Consider the following 20,808-nt stretch of genomic DNA (forward strand, 5'->3'; position numbering starts at 1 on the left):
CTGCAACCAGGTTTCTGTAAGGCAGAGTAAATCAATTTGTTGATCAATTATTAAGTCATGTACTAACAGAGACTTGGAGGAGAGAGACCTAATATTTAATAATCCACATTTCACTGTTTTACTCTTTGGTTCAGATGTGGATACTGTATTGTTCTTTCTTTGTGATTGTTTATGTTTAAGTTGTTTGTTGCTGGTTTTTAGTTTGTTTTTTGTCTTTTTGGAAGCTGACACAGTCTCTATGGAGATGGGTTTTTGGGGGGGTAGCAGGAGGAGAGAAGCTGCAGAGAAGCGTGTAAGACTGCAACTCTGCTTCCTGGTCCCAACTCTGGATAGTCATATTTTGGGGGGTTTAATAAATTTGTCCATATTTCTAGAAATGAGAGCTGCTCCATCCAAAGTGGGATGGATGCCGTCTCTCCTAACAAGACCAGGTTTCCTCCAGAAGGTTTGCCAATTATCTATGAAGCCCACATCGTTTCTGGGACACCACTCAGACAGCCAGCAATTTAAGGAGAACATGCGGCTAAACATGTCACTCCTGGTCTGATTGGGGAGGGGACCAGAGAAAACTACAGAGTCCGACATTGTTTTGGCAAAGTTGCACACCGATTCAATATTGATTTTAGTGACCTCCGATTGGCGTAACCGGGTGTCATTACTGCCGACGTGAATTATGATTTTACTGAATTTACGTTTGCCCTTAGCCAGCAGTTTTAAATTTCCTTCAATGTCGCCTGCTCTGGCCCCTGGAAGACAATTGACTATGGTTGCCGGTGTCTCTAGCTTCACATGTCTGAGAACAGAATCGCCAATTACCAGAGTTTGACCCCCGGCGGGTGTGTCGCCGAGTGGGGAAAAACGGTTAGACACATGAACGGGTTGGTGGTGTACCTGGGGCTTCTGTTTAGGACTATGCTTCCTCCTCACCGTGACCCAGCCGCCCTGATTCCCCAGCTGCTTGGGACCTGCCGGGGAACAGCTAGCGGGGCCTACGCTATTTTCGGCTGCACCAGCTACAGGGGCCTGGCTAGCTGCGGGTGAATGAAGGGTGCGAAGCCGAGTCTCCAATTCAGTAATCCTGGCCTCCAGCGCTGCAAATATGCTACATTTGTTACAGATATCATTACTGCTAAAGGAGGCCGAGGAGTAACTAAACATCTGACACAATGAGCAAGAAAGTGCAGGAGGGACAGGTGAAGTAGCCATGGTGCTAATGAGTCGGCTACGAGCTAAGCTAGGCTAGCGAGACAGTACAGAGACAGTGAGTGAATACTTTGGCTATAAATTAGGTAGTGAGTACACAGAAAGTGTGCTTCGGAGGAAGCACGTGAAGATTATACTATGAAAGAAGAATGTATTTAAAAGTTGTTAATTAAATCGCTAAGCAAATAAGCTACTCAGAAACACCACTGTGTTTGAGCAGGAACAGGAAGTGATACTCTACCACAGAGCGAGCGAACACCAAGTGCGTGATGATGAATAAAGGTGTGAGAGGATTATGAAATCATTGTGTGAATGATGCTACATTTTAGATCAAAAGTTAGTAGAATTACAGAGGGGTTGTAGATTGTAAATACAAAATAAGTTTGATTAGCCTGCAGAAACAGAAAAGCAGCTTGAGCTGCTCCGAGAAGCTGTGTGTGTGTGACAGGAAGTTACATGCGCATAAAAGGAAGTGACTGTGACGAGTGAGCACCCAGAGAGAGAAACAGATGAGTTAAACTCTAGGCAGATAAAGCGAATGGAGGTTTTGAGAAAAGAAATGAAAAGGATATTAATTGTATGTTTTAGTGTGTTAACACAGATTACAGATAAATAAAGGTGGACTTCTCTCAACCTGGAATTTTGAGTACGGCGCCAAAACCACTAGAGTAGCATAATTGGGAGAAAACAGGCCAGATTTTGGCTTAAAATTTTACAGCTTGACCTCGCACTTGTCCCCATCCTGAGAAGAAGCTCAAAGGACAGTTAATCTCCTGATGAAGACCGACAGAACATCGTGGACTTGAGAAGAATTAATAGCAGCCAAAAGACAGTGCAACTGACTCGTTAACACTGAAACCAAACTGACGGGACCAGCAGCAGCATGGAAAAGCACACGGTGCAACATGTACTGTAAATTACAGGCGGGGCAGTTGAACAGTGGGATAATGAGCTGTGGAAAGCACTGGACATTGATTGTCAGATTTGCCATGCTTGGAGTAATCTTGAAAGAGATGACTGAGAGGATCAACAGAAAAGAAGAAACCACGTGATGAACCATGCACGGTGGACAGCAGGCTGGTAAGAACAGTGTGACATGACTGTTTAAAGGCACTGAATGTGGTATTTTGCCAGGCTGGGACTTGATTCAAAAGGAAAATACTGAAGAGAAACAGAGAAGAAACAGACTGTGTTTGCTGGAATTCAAGACAACAAAAGGACACTGAGAGAAGAGGACGGTGACCAGTGAGAGGCGAAGCTGGACGACTTCGACTGTGAGAATACAGGGTGTAATTGGATTGAAATGAAAGCCTGAACTCATGATGGTTTAGAGATGTCCACCGTCACAAACAAAGAGGTAAACAAGAATAGAAAACACACATAGACAAAGTGTTACATGTGAAATTATTTCTGGAAAGAATCAGAAGTGAGATAGTTTTGAATTAAGAAATCAGGGAAAAGATGCATGAATTAAACCTGACTATAACATATAGAGGCAATGAAGAAAGCAGCTTACACTCACTGAACATTAACAAAATACATAGGAAAAGCAATGAAGACCTGCTTACACGTATATACATAACATAAGTTGGGATTTCTGACCAGAGAGAGGGAAACGGGTAGTTTAAGTACTTATGATAATAATGAAAATGTCTCAGTTGTGTTTCTTTAGGGGCTAAACAGACCTGGATCAATTCTCCCCATGCAGCGGTCGGAAGAAACCTGTAGGTTAACTTGACTGGACATGCCAAGGCAAGTTTCTGGTTGAATTGTTCACAGCGCCATGTCTCCATAAACCTGACAAGTGGGCCCTAACTTCTGGCTGAGGAGCAGGGATGCTGTTAATAAGGTGGGAACTTAAAATTTGGGTTAGCAAATTTGGGAATAACAACTGACGGCTTGAGTGGAGAATTGTGCAGGAGTCTGACACACTGCAAAAGCAACATATGCAAATTCACATACACAAACAGAAAATGCATTAACCTTATATAGACAAGACAAGCTCATGGAGTTTAATGCATAGACACTGATTAAACCTGGCCAAGAACACAAACATATGCAATGAAGAACAGCTTGCTATTTTGTATGAATGATACAATGGTGTGAATGTTTAATAAAATGCATTTGAGTTTGTAATTGAGGAATAGAAGAAGCCATATGACAAAGGGAGTGAGTTATGTAAACAAAAAGTGATTAAAGTAGTTTTAAAAGAGTGACTTAGGAGTGCTCTCTCGTACTGAGTGATCAAAACCAGTGATCACTGTAGAAAGAAATAAAATAATTTAATAAGGTGGTAATGTTTAAACATATGTTTCTGTTGTTACAGCTTTTTGAGAGATGACTCAGTATGCACATTAGCTGGAGTGAGTGGTGACGTAGGAGCTTCCTGTATGTGTGTGACTGAGGAAGTGACTTTCAGAAGAGGAAGCATGGCAGACAAGAGAAGTGCAGATTTGGGTAGGAAATTTATAGTTTAGTGATATGTTGTTGTAAGGGGGTCTTATGCTGAATGTAAGTATGTTACAGAGCATAAGGGGGTGATTTTTGTGTGCAAATTGTGTGGTTTAATGAGACTTTCGGTGTATTGAGGAGGTGAAATTATGTGGTGGCAAGACTTGTGTGTTTAAGGTTGTTGAGGTTGTTGTGGTGATGGGTTGATTTTGTCAGTTAGGTTTGGGTTGTTGTTTTTGTTTTTAATAGAGGGAGTTTTAGGAAACATGGACATGTCTGGGAGGGGCCCATTATTTTGTAACAGTGCACTTAAAGAAAACCTGTCAGGTGATTTTGTTTTTATGAGCTAACAATCAGCTCTATTTTTTCATTTCTGTTTTAAGCAGGCCTGCAACAGTGAATAACGGCGCTGAAAATAATCGGGAAGAGCAAATATAAGGTGGCTTTCCAGATTATAATTGGCTGAGGAGAAAGCTACCTGTGGGGGACTATTCAGGTCGTAAGTCCCTGTAAAAAGGATTTTATGCGAGTCAATCCAGTCCAAAAGCATAAAGAAATATTTTCCTATGGAAAATAAAAAATGACTGAGCTCATTTTGCTGAGGGTGGAGAATCTGGCGCGGGACGCTCCACTATTAGCAAATATATGGTGTGACTGCATGTGAATGTGTGACTGGATGAAGGTGTGGATGAATAAATGTGGACAAACAATTTGTTTTTACCAGAGAAAATTTGTTGACTGGGGTTAGATTATGGGATTATAGTATATTGTTGGGAGAATGCCAAATGCTAAAGGGGAAATATTTTTGATGAAACTCAGTTATCATTAATTGAAGAAACACATGACTGATAACTGTTCTGTTTTAAGTTTATTTTTATGACATAGATTGGATCATGAGTGGGGAAAACTGAGCATTTTTAAGTTTTGTATAGTATCTTGACACATGAAATGTATCAAGATAAAGGGGGGTTTAGGGTTTATTAATTTAATTGTTTAATAATTTAGGATCATTTTAGGACTTTTGGGGTTTTGATCATTTGGATATGGTAAAACCAAAACTGTTATTTTTAAGTTAAGGTTAAAGGATTAAAGAACTGAATCCTGTTTAGAAGATACAATGCCGGTTTTTCAAAGCTGTGAATAATTCTTAGAGGGAAAATTAGTGAGGGTTGAAGGAGTAGAACAGGTTTGATTTCTTTTTTGATCTTTAGAAGAAGTGGTTATAATGTAGGCTTACACATACAGATATTACATAGGAGGTATTTTTAGGATAAAGGGGAGAGCTTATAAATAGAAATGATTTTTATACATATTGCATTTTTGATATGAGTTATTGAAGGATTGCACGCGTTTACAGACACAGAGTCCATAAATACACATGACAGTATTGATTCCAGGCAAAAGGCCTCAAATTCATTTAGCTTTTTGACTGAACTTAAAGAAGGACCAAAGAGGAAGGAAAGCATATATTTTGGTTAAGTCTGATAAATTAGAATTAGAAGGTATTGTTATATTAAAGGGAGCAAATGAAATAAAAAGGCTATACCAAAAACAGGTGATAACATAGGAAATATGAGGTTAAAATGAAGTTAACACATAGGACGTTGAAGAATATATATAAATATAAGTCAATAAGTTAAGAAGATAATTAGGATCAGGCTTTTGATTAAAGAGTCCCAGATAGGATAAGTTAGGGAGGTGCAGGAAAAGGTGTTTTGTTTCCGTTGCAGAAGATCTCAGCGACCACAGGAGGGGCGAGGATCCTGGAGATCTCGAGGCCTGCTGAACCACCAGAGAGGGACTGAGAAAACCAAAGCTTACACATGGAGTGTTCTCGAATGGGAGCTGGTGTTTATTACTGGACCAAGTAGATGACAGGAGGTTGTCTGATTTGCTGAGCGAGGACACAATGTATTGCGACCTCTGGTGTTCCAGAGGTCGAGAGAGGGAGTGTGGAGCAGGGAAATTATTTTACTGCTATTGTTAAATAATTGTCATCATTACCATTGCATTAATAATATAATCTGGAGTTTATATTGCATTTAGAGGTTTAAAACAGTGTGTCTTTCAGAAAGGCTAAAAGTAACAGGACAGGAAACAGGCTTGGAGAGTTTTGCAGAAGTGGAAGTTATTTTGAGCAGCAGGCTAAGACGAGGCTTTAACAATGTAACAGATAGCTTTAAGAAGGCCTTAAGATGTTATGCATACAGTTATTATGTTGACCTTGTATTTCAGGTGCAGTTATGACTATTTTATACACAATGCATATCTGTGCTTATTAAAGAGTTGGAGCTCGGTCAATTAATTGGGGGTTGGAAGCTTTGTTCGGCGCGATGTTCGGACAATCTATTGTGCAAGTGACTTGGAGCCATAGAAGGAATTGCAATACATGCTTACAAAACACTTATATATCAGATCATTTTATATTAAGGTTTTAGTAGAGGTTCTTGGTTAAAACATTTATTTAGTAGAAGACATACATATAGTCTCAGTGAGCTTCTGGTCTAGTGAAAGGTCAGAAGTGCAACAGGTGAATTGAGAAAGAGCATTTAAGGACGAGACACAGACAGTAGGTGAAGAGGTGACACAAAGAGCATGTGAGGTCAACACATACACACACATTAGTTAGATTTATTTAGAGGAGAGATTAGTTATGTCTCGACAAGAAAGAGGAACAATTCACTTTAAGATAAGAACGGAAAGTACCAGCCATGAAAATAGAAGATGATTTTCTGGGTGAAAAGCCATTGTGGTGTTGATCTGATCTATGTATAAAATGTATCTGTGACGCATGAAGGGGCGTCAGTAAATCAAACCCTGATGCTATAAAATATCTGTTCATGCTTTGATTAAGTCGAGGACTACTGGCTGTCTGCGTACAGAGTGTCTTCCCACACGTGTGTAGTCATTAAAATCATTGTTTGACCAAGAGCTTCTGGACCATGGGTGGTTTGTACTCTCCTTCCTCAATTGTGAACCTTAACAAGTGTCTTCATAGTTTTATTTTTTAAATACACCAATTTTTATATTCTGCAGGAAAAACTAAAATAGATATTATACTGCAAATTTGCAAAAAAGCAGCATATGCATCAAAATAAACTATTTCCAGCAGTGCAATATGAGTCCTAAGCATCACAGAAAAGACACAGAAAGTCATAAAGTCAAAGACAATTTTTAGAACACCAGTATAGGCTCTGAGGGCCTGATGGTAAAAAAAAAACTACATTTCCGCGAAAATGACGTCACTTCCGGTTTCGGGCAGGTAATGGCGGACATGCAAAAGTTCGCGCTGACGTCTATTCCAACGTGGGAAGTGTTACAAACAGCTGATCGGATCGGCAAAGCGTGTTTCTGGAATATTATGTTTTTGTTGCTGCAAGTGCTTTTTATGCAGTTTTTGCAAAGCTATATGTGGAAGGAAACTGTGACCGAGGACAAGCTGATGGCATAAGATGTAAGTACAACTCCTCCGGTTTCATATGCAAAAAAAATTATTGCGCTAGCTTACGTGGTTGCAGAGCTACCGGGATTTAAAAATAGTTACGCAAAACAGAGCGGCCGGCTCTAAAGGGTTAAGCACCGGCACCGTTTCAAAAGTACCAGTTTGGCACCGGTATCGGATAAAACCTAAACGATACCCATCCCTAGTCATGGATCTGCCCCAGTCTCCTTCCAGTAGGGCACGGCTGGAACATTTTACTACCTACAGTCTACCTATGTAGACTTACTTTAATGATTAGCTCTCTGTTCACCACAACAGACTCGGACACATCCCTTTATCTGTCCTGCTCCAGTCTGCTCCAGTTAGATGGCCCTGCCCCTCCCTGAGTCTGGTTCTGCTGGACGTTTCTTCCTCTTTAAGGTGAGCTTTGTGTCATTGTAGGGTCTTTACCTGACCATATAAAGCGCCTTAATCAACTGTTGTTGTGCTTTGCGCTATATAAATAAAATGGAATTGAATCCCAGATTCTTAGATATTGGGAAATAACTTTCCAACCTGGCGAGTGCACACTATCTTTTTCCATCTCATGGCCTGTATTTATATAGCGCTTTACTAGTCCCCAAGGACCCCAAAGCGCTTTACATATCCAGTCATCCACCCATTCACACACACATTCACACACTGGAGATGGCAGCTACATTGTAGCCACAGCCAATAATAATTTATTTATTACATTAATTAAACATACAAATTCCCAGTTATTTCCAGACCGGACTTACAACACATCCTGCTGATATCCCAGCTGCACATGAGACTTACCACACAAATGGTGTGAAAATTACACAACACTGCAAAGCGTTACACCCCGTTTAGCGACACTGCAATCGATTCACCTGTGGCACGCTCTGCAAATAATTCGGGTCTCAGCACAGCTGGGAAGCAGCGCTATGCATGACCTGTAATCTGGAATATAAAGGGAAGTGGCACAAACAAATAAACAAAAAAACAAAGAAGGAGGTTAGTCCGCCCTTACACAACTCACTCCCAATCAATAACCGTCTTTACAGCTGGACGGACAACACAAACAAAATTCCAAATCAATCAAAAGAACGAAAAAAAAAGGACATCAGAGACAGCGCAGCTGAAAAACACAAACAACACTATCGATTAAAATATTACCCAATAAAATATCAATTTTATGAAACCATTCAAAAGCTAAAACACACTCAATATACCTACAACACTGATCAGTCTCCCTGCGCGCAGTCGATCTAGGGCTTGATCAATTCTTCCATTAAAACTCGTGGTCACACTAAAAAAGTCCAGCGACACACATCAAAAATCAGCACCTACAATAACAAATGATCCAAACAAAATGGCAAAAGTCTCTTACCGACAGTAGACCCACTCGCACCCGAGTCAATTAATCGCCTCTGGGTTTTTTCCACAGAAGAGCGCTGACCTCACCCCACACACCCAGTACCTTTTCACAGCTCTTCAGCCAATCACCTGGCAGAGAGCAACAAACTGCCAGGTGACACTTGTTACATTAGCATTTAATTTTTTTCAACATGTTTTACACATTCTCACATTTTATTTTGCAAGTTCTCATAAAACATTAACAAGATCCTGCATGTTGCAACATATTATATATAACTAGTGCTAAGAAAGATAAAATACTAGAATTCTACTTCCTAAAACCACAGAACTGACTTCATATTCAGCAGCATTATCATTCATCAGATAATTCAATTAAAATATTCAAACAACAAACAGGAGAGGTCCACTCAGTGTCCTGCTTTAGCAGAGGTCAGACCGAGCCAACAGAAACTGGCTGACACTGAAGAGAATTATTTAGATACTTATCAATATCCAAATAATGTTGTTTCATCATTTACACACTGTACAGTTATGAATGGGAAACTATCTATATATATATATATATATATCTATATATACACACACTCAACAAAAATATAAACGCAACACCTTTGTTACTGCTCCCATTCCCCATGGGATGGACGTAGAGACCTAAAATTCATTCCAGATACACAATATAACCATCCCTCCCAAACAGTGGTCACAAATCAGTCCAAATGTGTGGTAGTGGGCACATCTGCCATATTGAGATAATCCATCCCACCTCACAGGTGTGCCACATCAGGATGCTGATCTGACATCATGAGTAGTGCACAGGTGTACCTCAGACTGCCCACAACAAAAGGCCACCCTGGAATGTGCAGTTTTTTGCGCTATTGGGGGTCTGGGGACCCAGAACCGGTCAGTATCTGGTGTGACCACCATTTGCCTCATGCAGTGCAACACATCGTCGCATGGAGTCTATCAGATTGTCAATTGTGGCCTGTGGAATGTTGGTCCACTCCACTTCAATGGCTGTGCGAGGTTGTTGGATATTCGTGGGAACTGGTACACGCTGTCGTATACGCCGGTCAAGCACATCCCGAACATGCTCAATGGGTGACATGTCCGGTGAGTATGCTGGCCATGCAAGAACTGGGACATTCTCAGCTGCCATCTGCCCTGAACAATGTGAACCATGATTCATCCGTGAAGCGCACACCTCTCCAACGTGCCAGACGCCATCGAATGTGAGCATTTGCCCACACAAGTCTGTTACGGCGACGAGCTGGAGTCAGGTCAAGACCCCGATGAGGACGACGGGCATGCAGTTGAGCGTCCCTGAGACGGTTTCTGACAGTTTGTGCAGAAATTGTTTGGTTGTGCAAACCAATTGTTCCAGCAGCTGTCTGGGTGGCTGGTCTCAGACGATCTTGGAGGTGAACCTGCTGGATGTGGAGGTCCTGGGCTGGTGTGGTTACACGAGGTCTGTCCGGTTGTGAGGCCGGTTGGATGTGCTGCCATATTCTCTGAAACGCCTGTGGAGACGGCTTATGGTTGAGAAATGAACATTCAATGCACGGGCGACAGATCTGGTTGACATTCCTGCTGTCAGCATGCCAGTTGCACGCTCCCTCATTGCTTGTGGCATCTGTGGCATTTTGCTGTGAGACAAAACTGCACATTCCAGGGTGGCCTTTTGTTGTGGGCAGTCTGAGGTACACCTGTGCACTACTCATGATGTCAGATCAGCATCCTGATGTGGCACACCTGTGAGGTGGGATGGATTATCTCAATATAGCAGATGTGCCCACTACCACACATTTGGACTGATTTGTGACCACTGTTTGGGAGGGATGGTTATATTGTGTATCTGGAATGAATTTTAGGTCTCTACGTCCATCCCATGGGGAATGGGAGCGGTAACAAAGGTGTTGCGTTTATATTTTTGTTGAGTGTATATATATGTGTGTGTGTGTGTATAGTACTACATTTGTTGTGTCATGATGCAAACATCCCGTTCAGAGGCATTTACCTGGATATTTTAACATGTGAGTGTATGAGGATTGTATATATATTTCAGATACATTTGGAAAAGTGTACTTAGTTTTGTTGCTCTGCCTTCTTTGCACACATTTGTGTCTAAAATGGAGAAGACATCATCTTGTATTTCTCTCGCTGAGGAACCTCGTATCATGCTACACCAGACCAGACTCGGGTGTGGAGGCTGATTTAAATAGAAGAGTGATGTTGGTGGGGCCCCGCTCAGAGCCCCCGCTCTGGCTCATGCTGCCGCACTTCCTCCTGTGCTCCAACTGCACGCGGTGCTTCATCTTCCACCTCCGCCACCTCCTCTGGATCTCGTTCTGCACCTGGAGAACAATTATTGCTATTAATTATTGCTACACTGGGGAAAAGTTGGCTCGCAGTTATATTTTAAGATTAAACACAGTCACAATGGTGATAAAGAAGAAATATTTTCTGTGGATTTAAACTTTTAAATTGCACCAGTTCCTCACTTCTTGGCCATAAAATTAAAAGCCAAGTGTTACTTTCCCAGATATTACATATTAATTACTATATGGGTTTATTATTATTATTGTTTTTATTAGGGCTGTTCGATATAACCACATATATCGGATGATGATATGAAAACGTCTATGTTCAAATTACGCTATTGTTTGTTTTGCAAAGTAAACTGTTTAAGGTAATATTTATTTGATCGTTTTGATGGTCACTGTGGAGTTTCAAGACGTTCTCTCTTTTTCTTATATTTAATATAACCACACTACGGACGGACAAACGACTGTTTTTATGCGTTGTCGTTAGCAACAACGACGGTAAAACCATCGCGTGGCTCTGTCGTCCACTGTTTATTTCCACATAAACCTTTCACAATAAAGCTGAAGATCCTGTTTAGATTTTTCAAAATAAACGGAATCACATGACATAGAATGCAGAGTGTTTACAAAAGAGAAGCTAAAAAGAGCCGTCAGGTGCTAAAAACAAACAAATTTAGAAGCTTAGAACAGGCTTTTCCCCGCAGCACGCGTGGAATAAATACTCACAAAGAGAATTGAGGCCGTTACAACTTATGTAACACTCGAGTCCAGATACACACGCTGAGCTGAAAACACGTCACGCAAGTCGAGTTGCCCGAGATTCACAGAATTTACAGAAAATGTAAAACTTTTGTTATTATATATTATTGTCGGGACGATAAATGCCTTATATCGGGATATGAGATTTTGGTCATATCACACAGCCCTAGTTGTTATTAGGGCCCGAGCACCGAGAGTGCGAAGGCCCTATTGTATCTGCTCCGTTTCTTATTATTATTATTATTATTAGGGCCCGAGCACTGAGAGTGCGAAGGCCCTATTGTATCTGCTCCGTTTCTTATTATTAGGGCCCGAGCACTGACAGTGCGAAGGCCCTATTGTAATTGCTCTGTTTATTATTATTATTATTATTAGGGCCCGAGCACTGAGAGTGCGAAGGCCCTATTGTATCTGCTCCGTTTCTTATTATTAGGGCCCGAGCACTGAGAGTGCGAAGGCCTTATTGTATCTGCTCCGTTTCTTATTATTATTATTATTAGGGCCCGAGCACCAAGAGTGCGAAGGCCCTATTGTATCTGCTCCGTTTCTTATTATTATTATTATTAGGGCCCGAGCACTGAGAGTGCGAAGGCCCTATTGTATCTGCTCCGTTTCTTATTATTATTATTATTCAGGCGAAACAAGGGCCTTTTTGAGGGCCTAAACATGCTCAAAAACTCATGAAATTTTGCACACATGCCAGGTCTGGTGAAAAATTTTGTATTTTAATGGTTTTACATATGAGCACTGGGAAATGGCTCTACAGCGCCACCTATGCCTTGTTAAATGCAGCCCTACGACCACATCGTTTGAGCTACATGTATGAAATTTGGCACACATATGTATCATGCCAAGACGAACAAAAAAGTCTGTGGGCCCATTGACGCAAACCCAACAGGAAGTCCGCCATTTGGAAGAGAAGGTGACATTTTGGCTCTAATTTTGCCATTTCCATGCCTCGAACTTTTGCGAACTCCTCCTTGGGGTTTGATTTCATAACCTTCATATTTGGTCAGTGTCAACTACACCCTTGTGCCATGTTAAATTGCGGAGCTTTTGAGTTTTCACAATACTATGAGGCCGTGGCGCCATGGCGAATTTCGATGACTCGCCATGAAAATCTTATTGCCTCTCATTTTGTCATACATTTTCTGACCTTGACCAAAGTGAACACATATGATAAGGCTCCACCCCTGAACATATTTCAACTGCCATATTTGACACCAGGTACAGCGCCACCTAGTGGGAACAGGAAATGTCATGTTTTACACTTTGGGGTACAGTATTGTGATGGGTGACATCTGCAGCCTCAAATTTCTCCAGGAAAGCCTTAAGGAGTTGGTCTTGGGTTACAGTGAAAACTGTGACTTTTCACGAAAGGGTGTGACCCCAGCAGCATGGCGAACTTTGATGTCACGCCATGAAGAAACAAATTAGTATAACTCAATGAAATCCAGTCTGATCAGTACCAGACTTTACAGGCATGATGTCAGACCCGCCCTGAACAGATTGATGTGCCCATTGTCGGAAATACGGACAGCGCCACCTAGTGGCAACAGGAAATGTCATGGCTTTAATTTTGTTGTACTGATTTTCACAGGTTCATCGTGGCCACCTCAAAAGCGGTGAATATCAACATCAGTCCCTCGTGATGCTTCAGTGCAAAAATTGTGACTTTAAACTGAACGGCGCACCCTGGTGGTAACGCGGTTCACCATGAAAGATGAAGTGGCTTTTGAGGGGCTTGGAAAGTTTATAGAGGCTTGAAATTTGGCACACACCTCCAAATGGATGAACGCTTTGTTGGCATGTGATCATTTTCATTGAATAGCGCGAAATGGCTCCACAGCGCCCCCTACAATATTTCAAAACATCAGCCCCTGCTCTGTGTTTCATCTATGAGTCTGACACTTGGTAAGCTTGTGTAAGATATCAAGATGTACAAAAAAGTCTCTTGGAGCAATATCCCAAATCCAACAGGAAGTCAGCCATTTTAAAATTAATGTGTAATTTTGATGACATTTTCCCCCCTTTTCAGGCCTCATACTTTGACGAACTCCTCCAAGGGATTTCATCATATTGAAGCATTCTTCAGTGTGTAGAATCTAAAGACCTTTGTGATGTTAAATTGCGAAGCTTTTTCCGTTCAGGGAAACGGGGTGGTCATGGCGGCACGTAGAGTTTCAATCACTCGCAAAAAGCAGTAATCTGCTGTCACTAAAAAACACAATGTCCAATCTCTCCCAAAGGTCGCAGGTGTGATGAGACTCGAGCTTGGAAATGTTTGTTATGCTATTTGTCAATAATAGTTAGAGCGCCACCTAGTGGCATGACTATAATCCTGGTTGAATAAGATGAAATGTTAGCTGGTGATTAAAAGCATGAAATCCATCAATGTGACATCACATCGGACGTTCCGGTTTGAGGTGTTGGCAGTGGCTCGACGTGCCGGGGGTGCGAGGGCCCTCATAACGCTGCTTGCAGCTTTAATTATTATTATTATTATTATTATTCAGGCGAAACAAGGGCCTTTTTGAGGGCCTAAACATGCTCAAAAACTCATGAAATTTTGCACACATGCCAGGTCTGGTGAAAAATTTTGTATTTTAATGGTTTTACATATGAGCACTGGGAAATGGCTCTACAGCGCCACCTATGCCTTGTTAAATGCAGCCCTACGACCACATCGTTTGAGCTACATGTATGAAATTTGGCACACATGTGTATCATGCCAAGACGAACAAAAAAGTCAGTGGGCCCATTGACGCAAACCCAACAGGAAGTCCGCCATTTGGAAGAGAAGGTGACATTTTGGCTCTAATTTTGCCATTTCCATGCCTCGAACTTTTGCGAACTCCTCCTTGGGGTTTCATTTCATAACCTTCATATTTGGTCAGTGTCAACTACACCCTTGTGCCATGTTAAATTGCGGAGCTTTTGAGTTTTCACAATACTATGAGGCCGTGGCGCCATGGCGAATTTCGATGACTCGCCATGAAAATCTTATTGCCTCTCATTTTGTCATACATTTTCTGACCTTGACCAAAGTGAACACATATGATAAGGCTCCACCCCTAAACATATTTCAACTGCCATATTTGACATCAAGGACAGCGCCACCTAGTGGGAACAGGAAATGTCATGTTTTACACTTTGGGGTACAGTATAGTGATGGGTGACATCTGCAGCCTCAAATTTCTCCAGAAAAGCCTTAAGGAGTTGGTCTTGGGTTACAGTGAAAACTGTGACTTTTCGCAAAAGGGTGTGACCCCAGCAGCATGGCGAACTTTGATGTCACGCCATGAAGAAACAAATTAGTATAACTCAATGAAATCCAGTCTGATCAGTACCAGACTTTACAGGCATGATGACAGACCCGCCCTGAACAGATTGATGTGCCCATTGTCGGGAATACGGACAGCGCCACCTAGTGGGAACAGGAAATGTCATGGCTTTAATTTTGTTGTACTGATTTTCACAGGTTCATCGTGGCCACCTCAAAAGCGGTGAATATCACCATCAGTCCCTTGTGATGCTTCAGTGCAAAAATTGTGACTTTAAACTGAACGGCGCACCCTGGTGGCAACGCGGTTCACCATGAAAGATGAAGTGGCTTTTGAGGGGCTTGGAAAGTTTAAAAAGTCTTGAAATTTGGCACACACCTCCAATGTGGTTAAGGCTTTGTTGTTATGTGATCATTTTCATTGAATATCCCAAAATGGCTCCACAGCGCCCCCTACAAAATTTCAAAATCACAGCCCCTGCTCTGTGTTTTATGTATGAGTCTGAAACCTGGTAAGCTTATAGGAGATATCAAGATGTACAAAAAAGTCTCTTGGAGCAATATCCCAAATCCAACAGGAAGTCAGCCATTTTAAAATTAATGTGCAATTTTGGCAACATTTTCCCCTCTTTTCAGGCACCGTTCTTTGACGAACTCCTCCAAGGGATTTCATCAGATTGGACCGATCTGGAGTTTGTGGAATCTAAAGACCTTTGTGATGTTAAATTGCGAAGCTTTTAGCTTTTTACGTCCAGGGAAACGGGTGGTTATGGCGGCACGTGGAGTTTCAATCACTCGCCAAAAAGCAGTAATCTGCTGTCACTCAAAAACACAATGTCCAATCTCTCCCAAACGTCTCAGGTGTGATGAGACTCGAGCTTGGAAGTGTTTGTTATGCCATTTGTACATAATGGTTAGAGCGCCACCTAGTGGAACGACTAACTAATCATGAATGAATGAGTTGAAATGTTAGCTGGTGGTTAAATGCATGAATTCCATCAATGTGACATCAGATCGGACAGGCTGGTTTTAGGTGTTGGGCGGGGCTCGACGCGCCGGGGGTGCGAGGGCCCTCATAACGCTGCTTGCAGCTTTAATTATTATTATTATTATTATTATTCACCCCAAACAAGGGCCTTTTTGAGGGCCTAAACATGCTCAAAAACTCATGAAATTTTGCACACATGCCAGGTCTGGTGAAAAATTTTGTATTTTAATGGTTTTACATATGAGCACTGGGAAATGGCTCTACAGCGCCACCTATGCCTTGTAAAATGCAGCCCTACGACCACATCGTTTGGGCTACATGTATGAAATTTGGCACACATGTGTATCATGCCAAGACGAACAAAAAAGTCAGTGGGCCCATTGACGCAAACCCAACAGGAAGTCCGCCATTTGGAAGAGAAGGTGACATTTTGGCTCTAATTTTGCCATTTCCATGCCTCGAACTTTAACGAACTCCTCCTTGGGATTTGGTCGTATAATCTTCATATTTGGTCAGTGTCAACTACACACCTGGGCCATGTTAAATTGCGGAGCTTTTGAGTTTTCACAATACTATGAGGCCGTGGCGCCATGGCGAATTTCGATGACTCGCCATGAAAATCTTATTGCCTCTCATTTTGTCATACATTTTCTGACCTTGACCAAAGTGAACACATATGATAAGGCTCCACCCCTGAACATATTTCAACTGCCATATTTGACATCAAGGACAGCGCCACCTAGTGGGAACAGGAAATGTCATGTTTTACACTTTGGGGTACAGTATAGTGATGGGTGACATCTGCAGCCTCAAATTTCTCCAGGAAAGCCTTAAGGAGTTGGTCTTGGGTTACAGTGAAAACTGTGAGTTTTCGCGAAAGGGTGTGACCCCAGCAGCATGGCGAACTTTGATGTCACGCCATGAAGAAACAAATTAGTATAACTCAATGAAATCCAGTCTGATCAGTACCAGACTTTACAGGCATGATGTCAGACCCGCCCTGAACAGATTGATGTGCCCATTGTCGGAAATACGGACAGCGCCACCTAGTGGCAACAGGAAATGTCATGGCTTTAACTTTGTTGTACTGATTTTCACAGGTTGATCGTGGCCACCTCAAAAGCGGTGAATATCACCATCAGTCCCTCGTGATGCTTCAGTGCAAAAATTGTGACTTTAAACTGAACGGCGCACCCTGGTGGCAACGCGGTTCATCATGAAAGATGAAGTGGCTTTTGAGGGGCTTGGAAAGTTTATAGAGGCTTGAAATTTGGCACACACCTCCAAATGGATGAAGGCATTGTTGTTATGTAACCATTTTCCTTGAATAGCGCAAAATGGCTCCACAGCGCCCCCTACAATATTTCAAAACATCAGCCCCTGCTCTGTGTTTCATCTATGAGTCTGACACTTGGTAAGCTTGTGTAAGATATCAAGATGTACAAAAAAGTCTCTTGGAGCAATATCCCAAATCCAACAGGAAGTCAGCCATTTTAAAATTAATGTGTAATTTTGATGACATTTTCCCCCCTTTTCAGGCCTCATACTTTGACGAACTCCTCCAAGGGATTTCATCATATTGAAGCATTCTTCAGTGTGTAGAATCTAAAGACCTTTGTGATGTTAAATTGCGAAGCTTTTTCCGTTCAGGGAAACGGGGTGGTCATGGCGGCACGTAGAGTTTCAATCACTCGCAAAAAGCAGTAATCTGCTGTCACTAAAAAACACAATGTCCAATCTCTCCCAAAGGTCGCAGGTGTGATGAGACTCGAGCTTGGAAATGTTTGTTATGCTATTTGTCAATAATGGTTAGAGCGCCACCTAGTGGCATGACTATAATCCTGGTTGAATAAGATGAAATGTTAGCTGGTGATTAAAAGCATGAAATCCATCAATGTGACATCACATCGGACGTGCCGGTTTGAGGTGTTGGCAGTGGCTCGACGTGCCGGGGGTGCGAGGGCCCTCATAACGCTGCTTGCAGCTTTAATTAGGGCCCGAGCACCGAGAGTGCGAAGGCCCTATTGTATCTGCTCCGTTTCTTATTATTATTATTATTATTATTATTATTCACCCCAAACAAGGGCCTTTTTGAGGGCCTAAACATGCTCAAAAACTCATGAAATTTTGCACACATGCCAGGTCTGGTGAAAAATTTTGTATTTTAATGGTTTTACATATGAGCACTGGGAAATGGCTCTAGAGCGCCACCTATGCCTTGTTAAATGCAGCCCTACGACCACATCGTTTGAGCTACATGTATGAAATTTGGCACACATGTGTATCATGCCAAGACGAACAAAAAAGTCTGTGGGCCCATTGACGCAAACCCAACAGGAAGTCCGCCATTTGGAAGAGAAGGTGACAATTTGGCTCTAATTTTGCCATTTCCATGCCTCGAACTTTTGCGAACTCCTCCTTGGGGTTTCATTTCATAACCTTCAAATTTGGACAGTGTCAACTACACCCTTGTGCCATGTTAAATTGCGGAGCTTTTGAGTTTTCACAATACTATGAGGCCGTGGCGCCATGGCGAATTTCGATGACTCGCCATGAAAATCTTATTGCCTCTCATTTTGTCATACATTTTCTGACCTTGACCAAAGTGAACACATATGATAAGGCTCCACCCCTGAACATATTTCAACTGCCATATTTGACATCAAGGACAGCGCCACCTAGTGGGAACAGGAAATGTCATGTTTTACACTTTGGGGTACAGCATAGTGATGGGTGACATCTGCAGCCTCAAATTTCTCCAGGAAAGCCTTAAGGAGTTGGTCTTGGGTTACAGTGAAAACTGTGACTTTTCGCAAAAGGGTGTGACCCCAGCGGCATGGCGAACTTTGATGTCACGCCATGAAGAAACAAATTAGTATAACTCAATGAAATCCAGTCTGTTCAGTACCAGACTTTACAGGCATGATGTCAGACCCGCCCTGAACAGATTGATGTGCCCATTGTCGGAAATACGGACAGCGCCACCTAGTGGCAACAGGAAATATCATGGCTTTAATTTTGTTGTACTGATTTTCACAGGTTCATCGTGGCCACCTCAAAAGCGGTGAATATCACCATCAGTCCCTCGTGATGCTTCAGTGCAAAAATTGTGACTTTAAACTGAACGGCGCACCCTGGTGGCAACGCTGTTCACGATGAAAGATGAAGTGGCTTTTGAGGGTCTTGGCAAGTTTATAGAGGCTTGAAATTTGGCACACACCTCCAATGTGACGAAGGCTTTGTTGTTATGTGATCATTTTCATTGAATATCCCAAAATGGCTCCACAGCGCCCCCTACAAAATTTCAAAACCACAGCCCCAGCTCTGTGTTTTATGTATGAGTCTGAAACCTGGTAAGCTTATAGGAGATATCAAGATGTACAAAAAAGTCTGTTGGAGCAATATCCCAAATCCAACAGGAAGTCAGCCATTTTAAAATTAATGTGCAATTTTGGCGACATTTTCTCCTGTTTTCAGGCTTCATACTTTGACGAACTCCTCCAAGGGATTTCATCATATTGAACCATTCTCCAGTGTGTGGAATCTAAAGACCTTTGTGATTTTAAATTGCGAAGCTTTTTACGTTCAGGGAAACGGGGTGGTTATGGCGGCACTTAGAGTTTGAATCACTCGCCAAAAAGCAGTAATCTGCTGTCACTCAAAAACACAATATCCAATCTCTCCCAAAGGTCGCAGGCGTGATGAGACTCGAGCTCGGAAATGTTTGTTATGCCATTTGTACATAATGGTTAGAGCGCCACCTAGTGGAACGACTAACTAATCATGAATGAATGAGTTGAAATGTTAGCTGGTGGTTAAATGCATGAATTCCATCAATGTGACATCAGATCGGATGTGCTGGTTTTAGGTGTTGGGCGTGGCTCGACGCGCCGGGGGTGCGAGGGCCCTCATAACGCTGCTTGCAGCTTTAATTATTATTATTATTATTATTATTCACCCCAAACAAGGGCCTTTTTGAGGGCCTAAACATGCTCAAAAACTCATGAAATTTTGCACACATGCCAGGTCTGGTGAAAAATTTTGTATTTTAATGGTTTTACATATGAGCACTGGGAAATGGCTCTACAGCGCCACCTATGCCTTGTAAAATGCAGCCCTACGACCACATCGTTTGAGCTACATGTATGAAATTTGGCACACATGTGTATCATGCCAAGACGAACAAAAAAGTCTTTGGGCCCATTGACGCAAACCCAACAGGAAGTCCGCCATTTGGAAGAGAAGGTGACATTTTGGCTCTAATTTTGCCATTTCCATGCCTCGAACTTTAACGAACTCCTCCTTGGGATTTGGTCCTATAAGCTTCAAATTTGGACAGTGTCAACTACACCCTTGTGCCATGTGAAATTGCGGAGCTTTTGAGTTTTCACAATAGTATGAGGCCGTGGCGCCATGGCGAATTTTGATGACTCGCCATGAAAATCTTATTGCCTCTCATTCTGTCATACATGTTCCGATCTGGACCAAAGAGCACACATATGATAAGGCTCCACCCCTGAACATATTTCAACTGCCATATTTGACATCAAGGACAGCGCCACCTAGTGGGAACAGGAAATGTCATGTTTTACACTTTGGGGTACAGTATAGTGATGGGTGACATCTGCAGCCTCAAATTTCTCCAGGAAAGCCTTAAGGAGTTGGTCTTGGGTTACAGTGAAAACTGTGAGTTTTCGCGAAAGGGTGTGACCCCAGCAGCATGGCGAACTTTGATGTCACGCCATGAAGAAACAAATTAGTATAACTCAATGAAATCCAGTCTGATCAGTACCAGACTTTACAGGCATGATGTCAGACCCGCCCTGAACAGATTGATGTGCCCATTGTCGGAAATACGGACAGCGCCACCTAGTGGCAACAGGAAATGTCATGGCTTTAATTTTGTTGTACTGATTTTCACAGGTTCATCTTGGCCACCTCAAAAGCGGTGAATATCACCATCAGTCCCTCGTGATGCTTC

General features: G+C 42.2%; 2 protein-coding genes across 5 annotated transcripts in view; one reads left to right on the forward strand and one right to left on the reverse strand.

Annotated features, from left to right (window-relative positions):
- The window catches only part of LOC309690692 (E3 ubiquitin-protein ligase TRIM21-like), a 211,147-nt gene that overhangs the window by 51,117 nt on the left and 139,222 nt on the right, over positions 1-20,808 (forward strand). The window lies entirely within an intron of this gene.
- sctr (secretin receptor) overlaps positions 9,962-20,808 on the reverse strand; it is a 60,735-nt gene continuing 49,888 nt past the window's right edge. The window contains exon 13 of the mRNA XM_082508774.1: positions 9,962-10,827. Within this exon, the coding sequence (XP_082364900.1) occupies positions 10,654-10,827 (174 nt within the window). The 3' untranslated portion in view covers positions 9,962-10,653. The remainder of the gene's footprint in view (positions 10,828-20,808) is intronic.

This window comes from Aulonocara stuartgranti (assembly GCF_965226115.1).
Source record: "Aulonocara stuartgranti genome assembly, chromosome: 16".
In the NCBI taxonomy this organism is placed as follows: Eukaryota; Metazoa; Chordata; class Actinopteri; order Cichliformes; family Cichlidae; genus Aulonocara; species Aulonocara stuartgranti.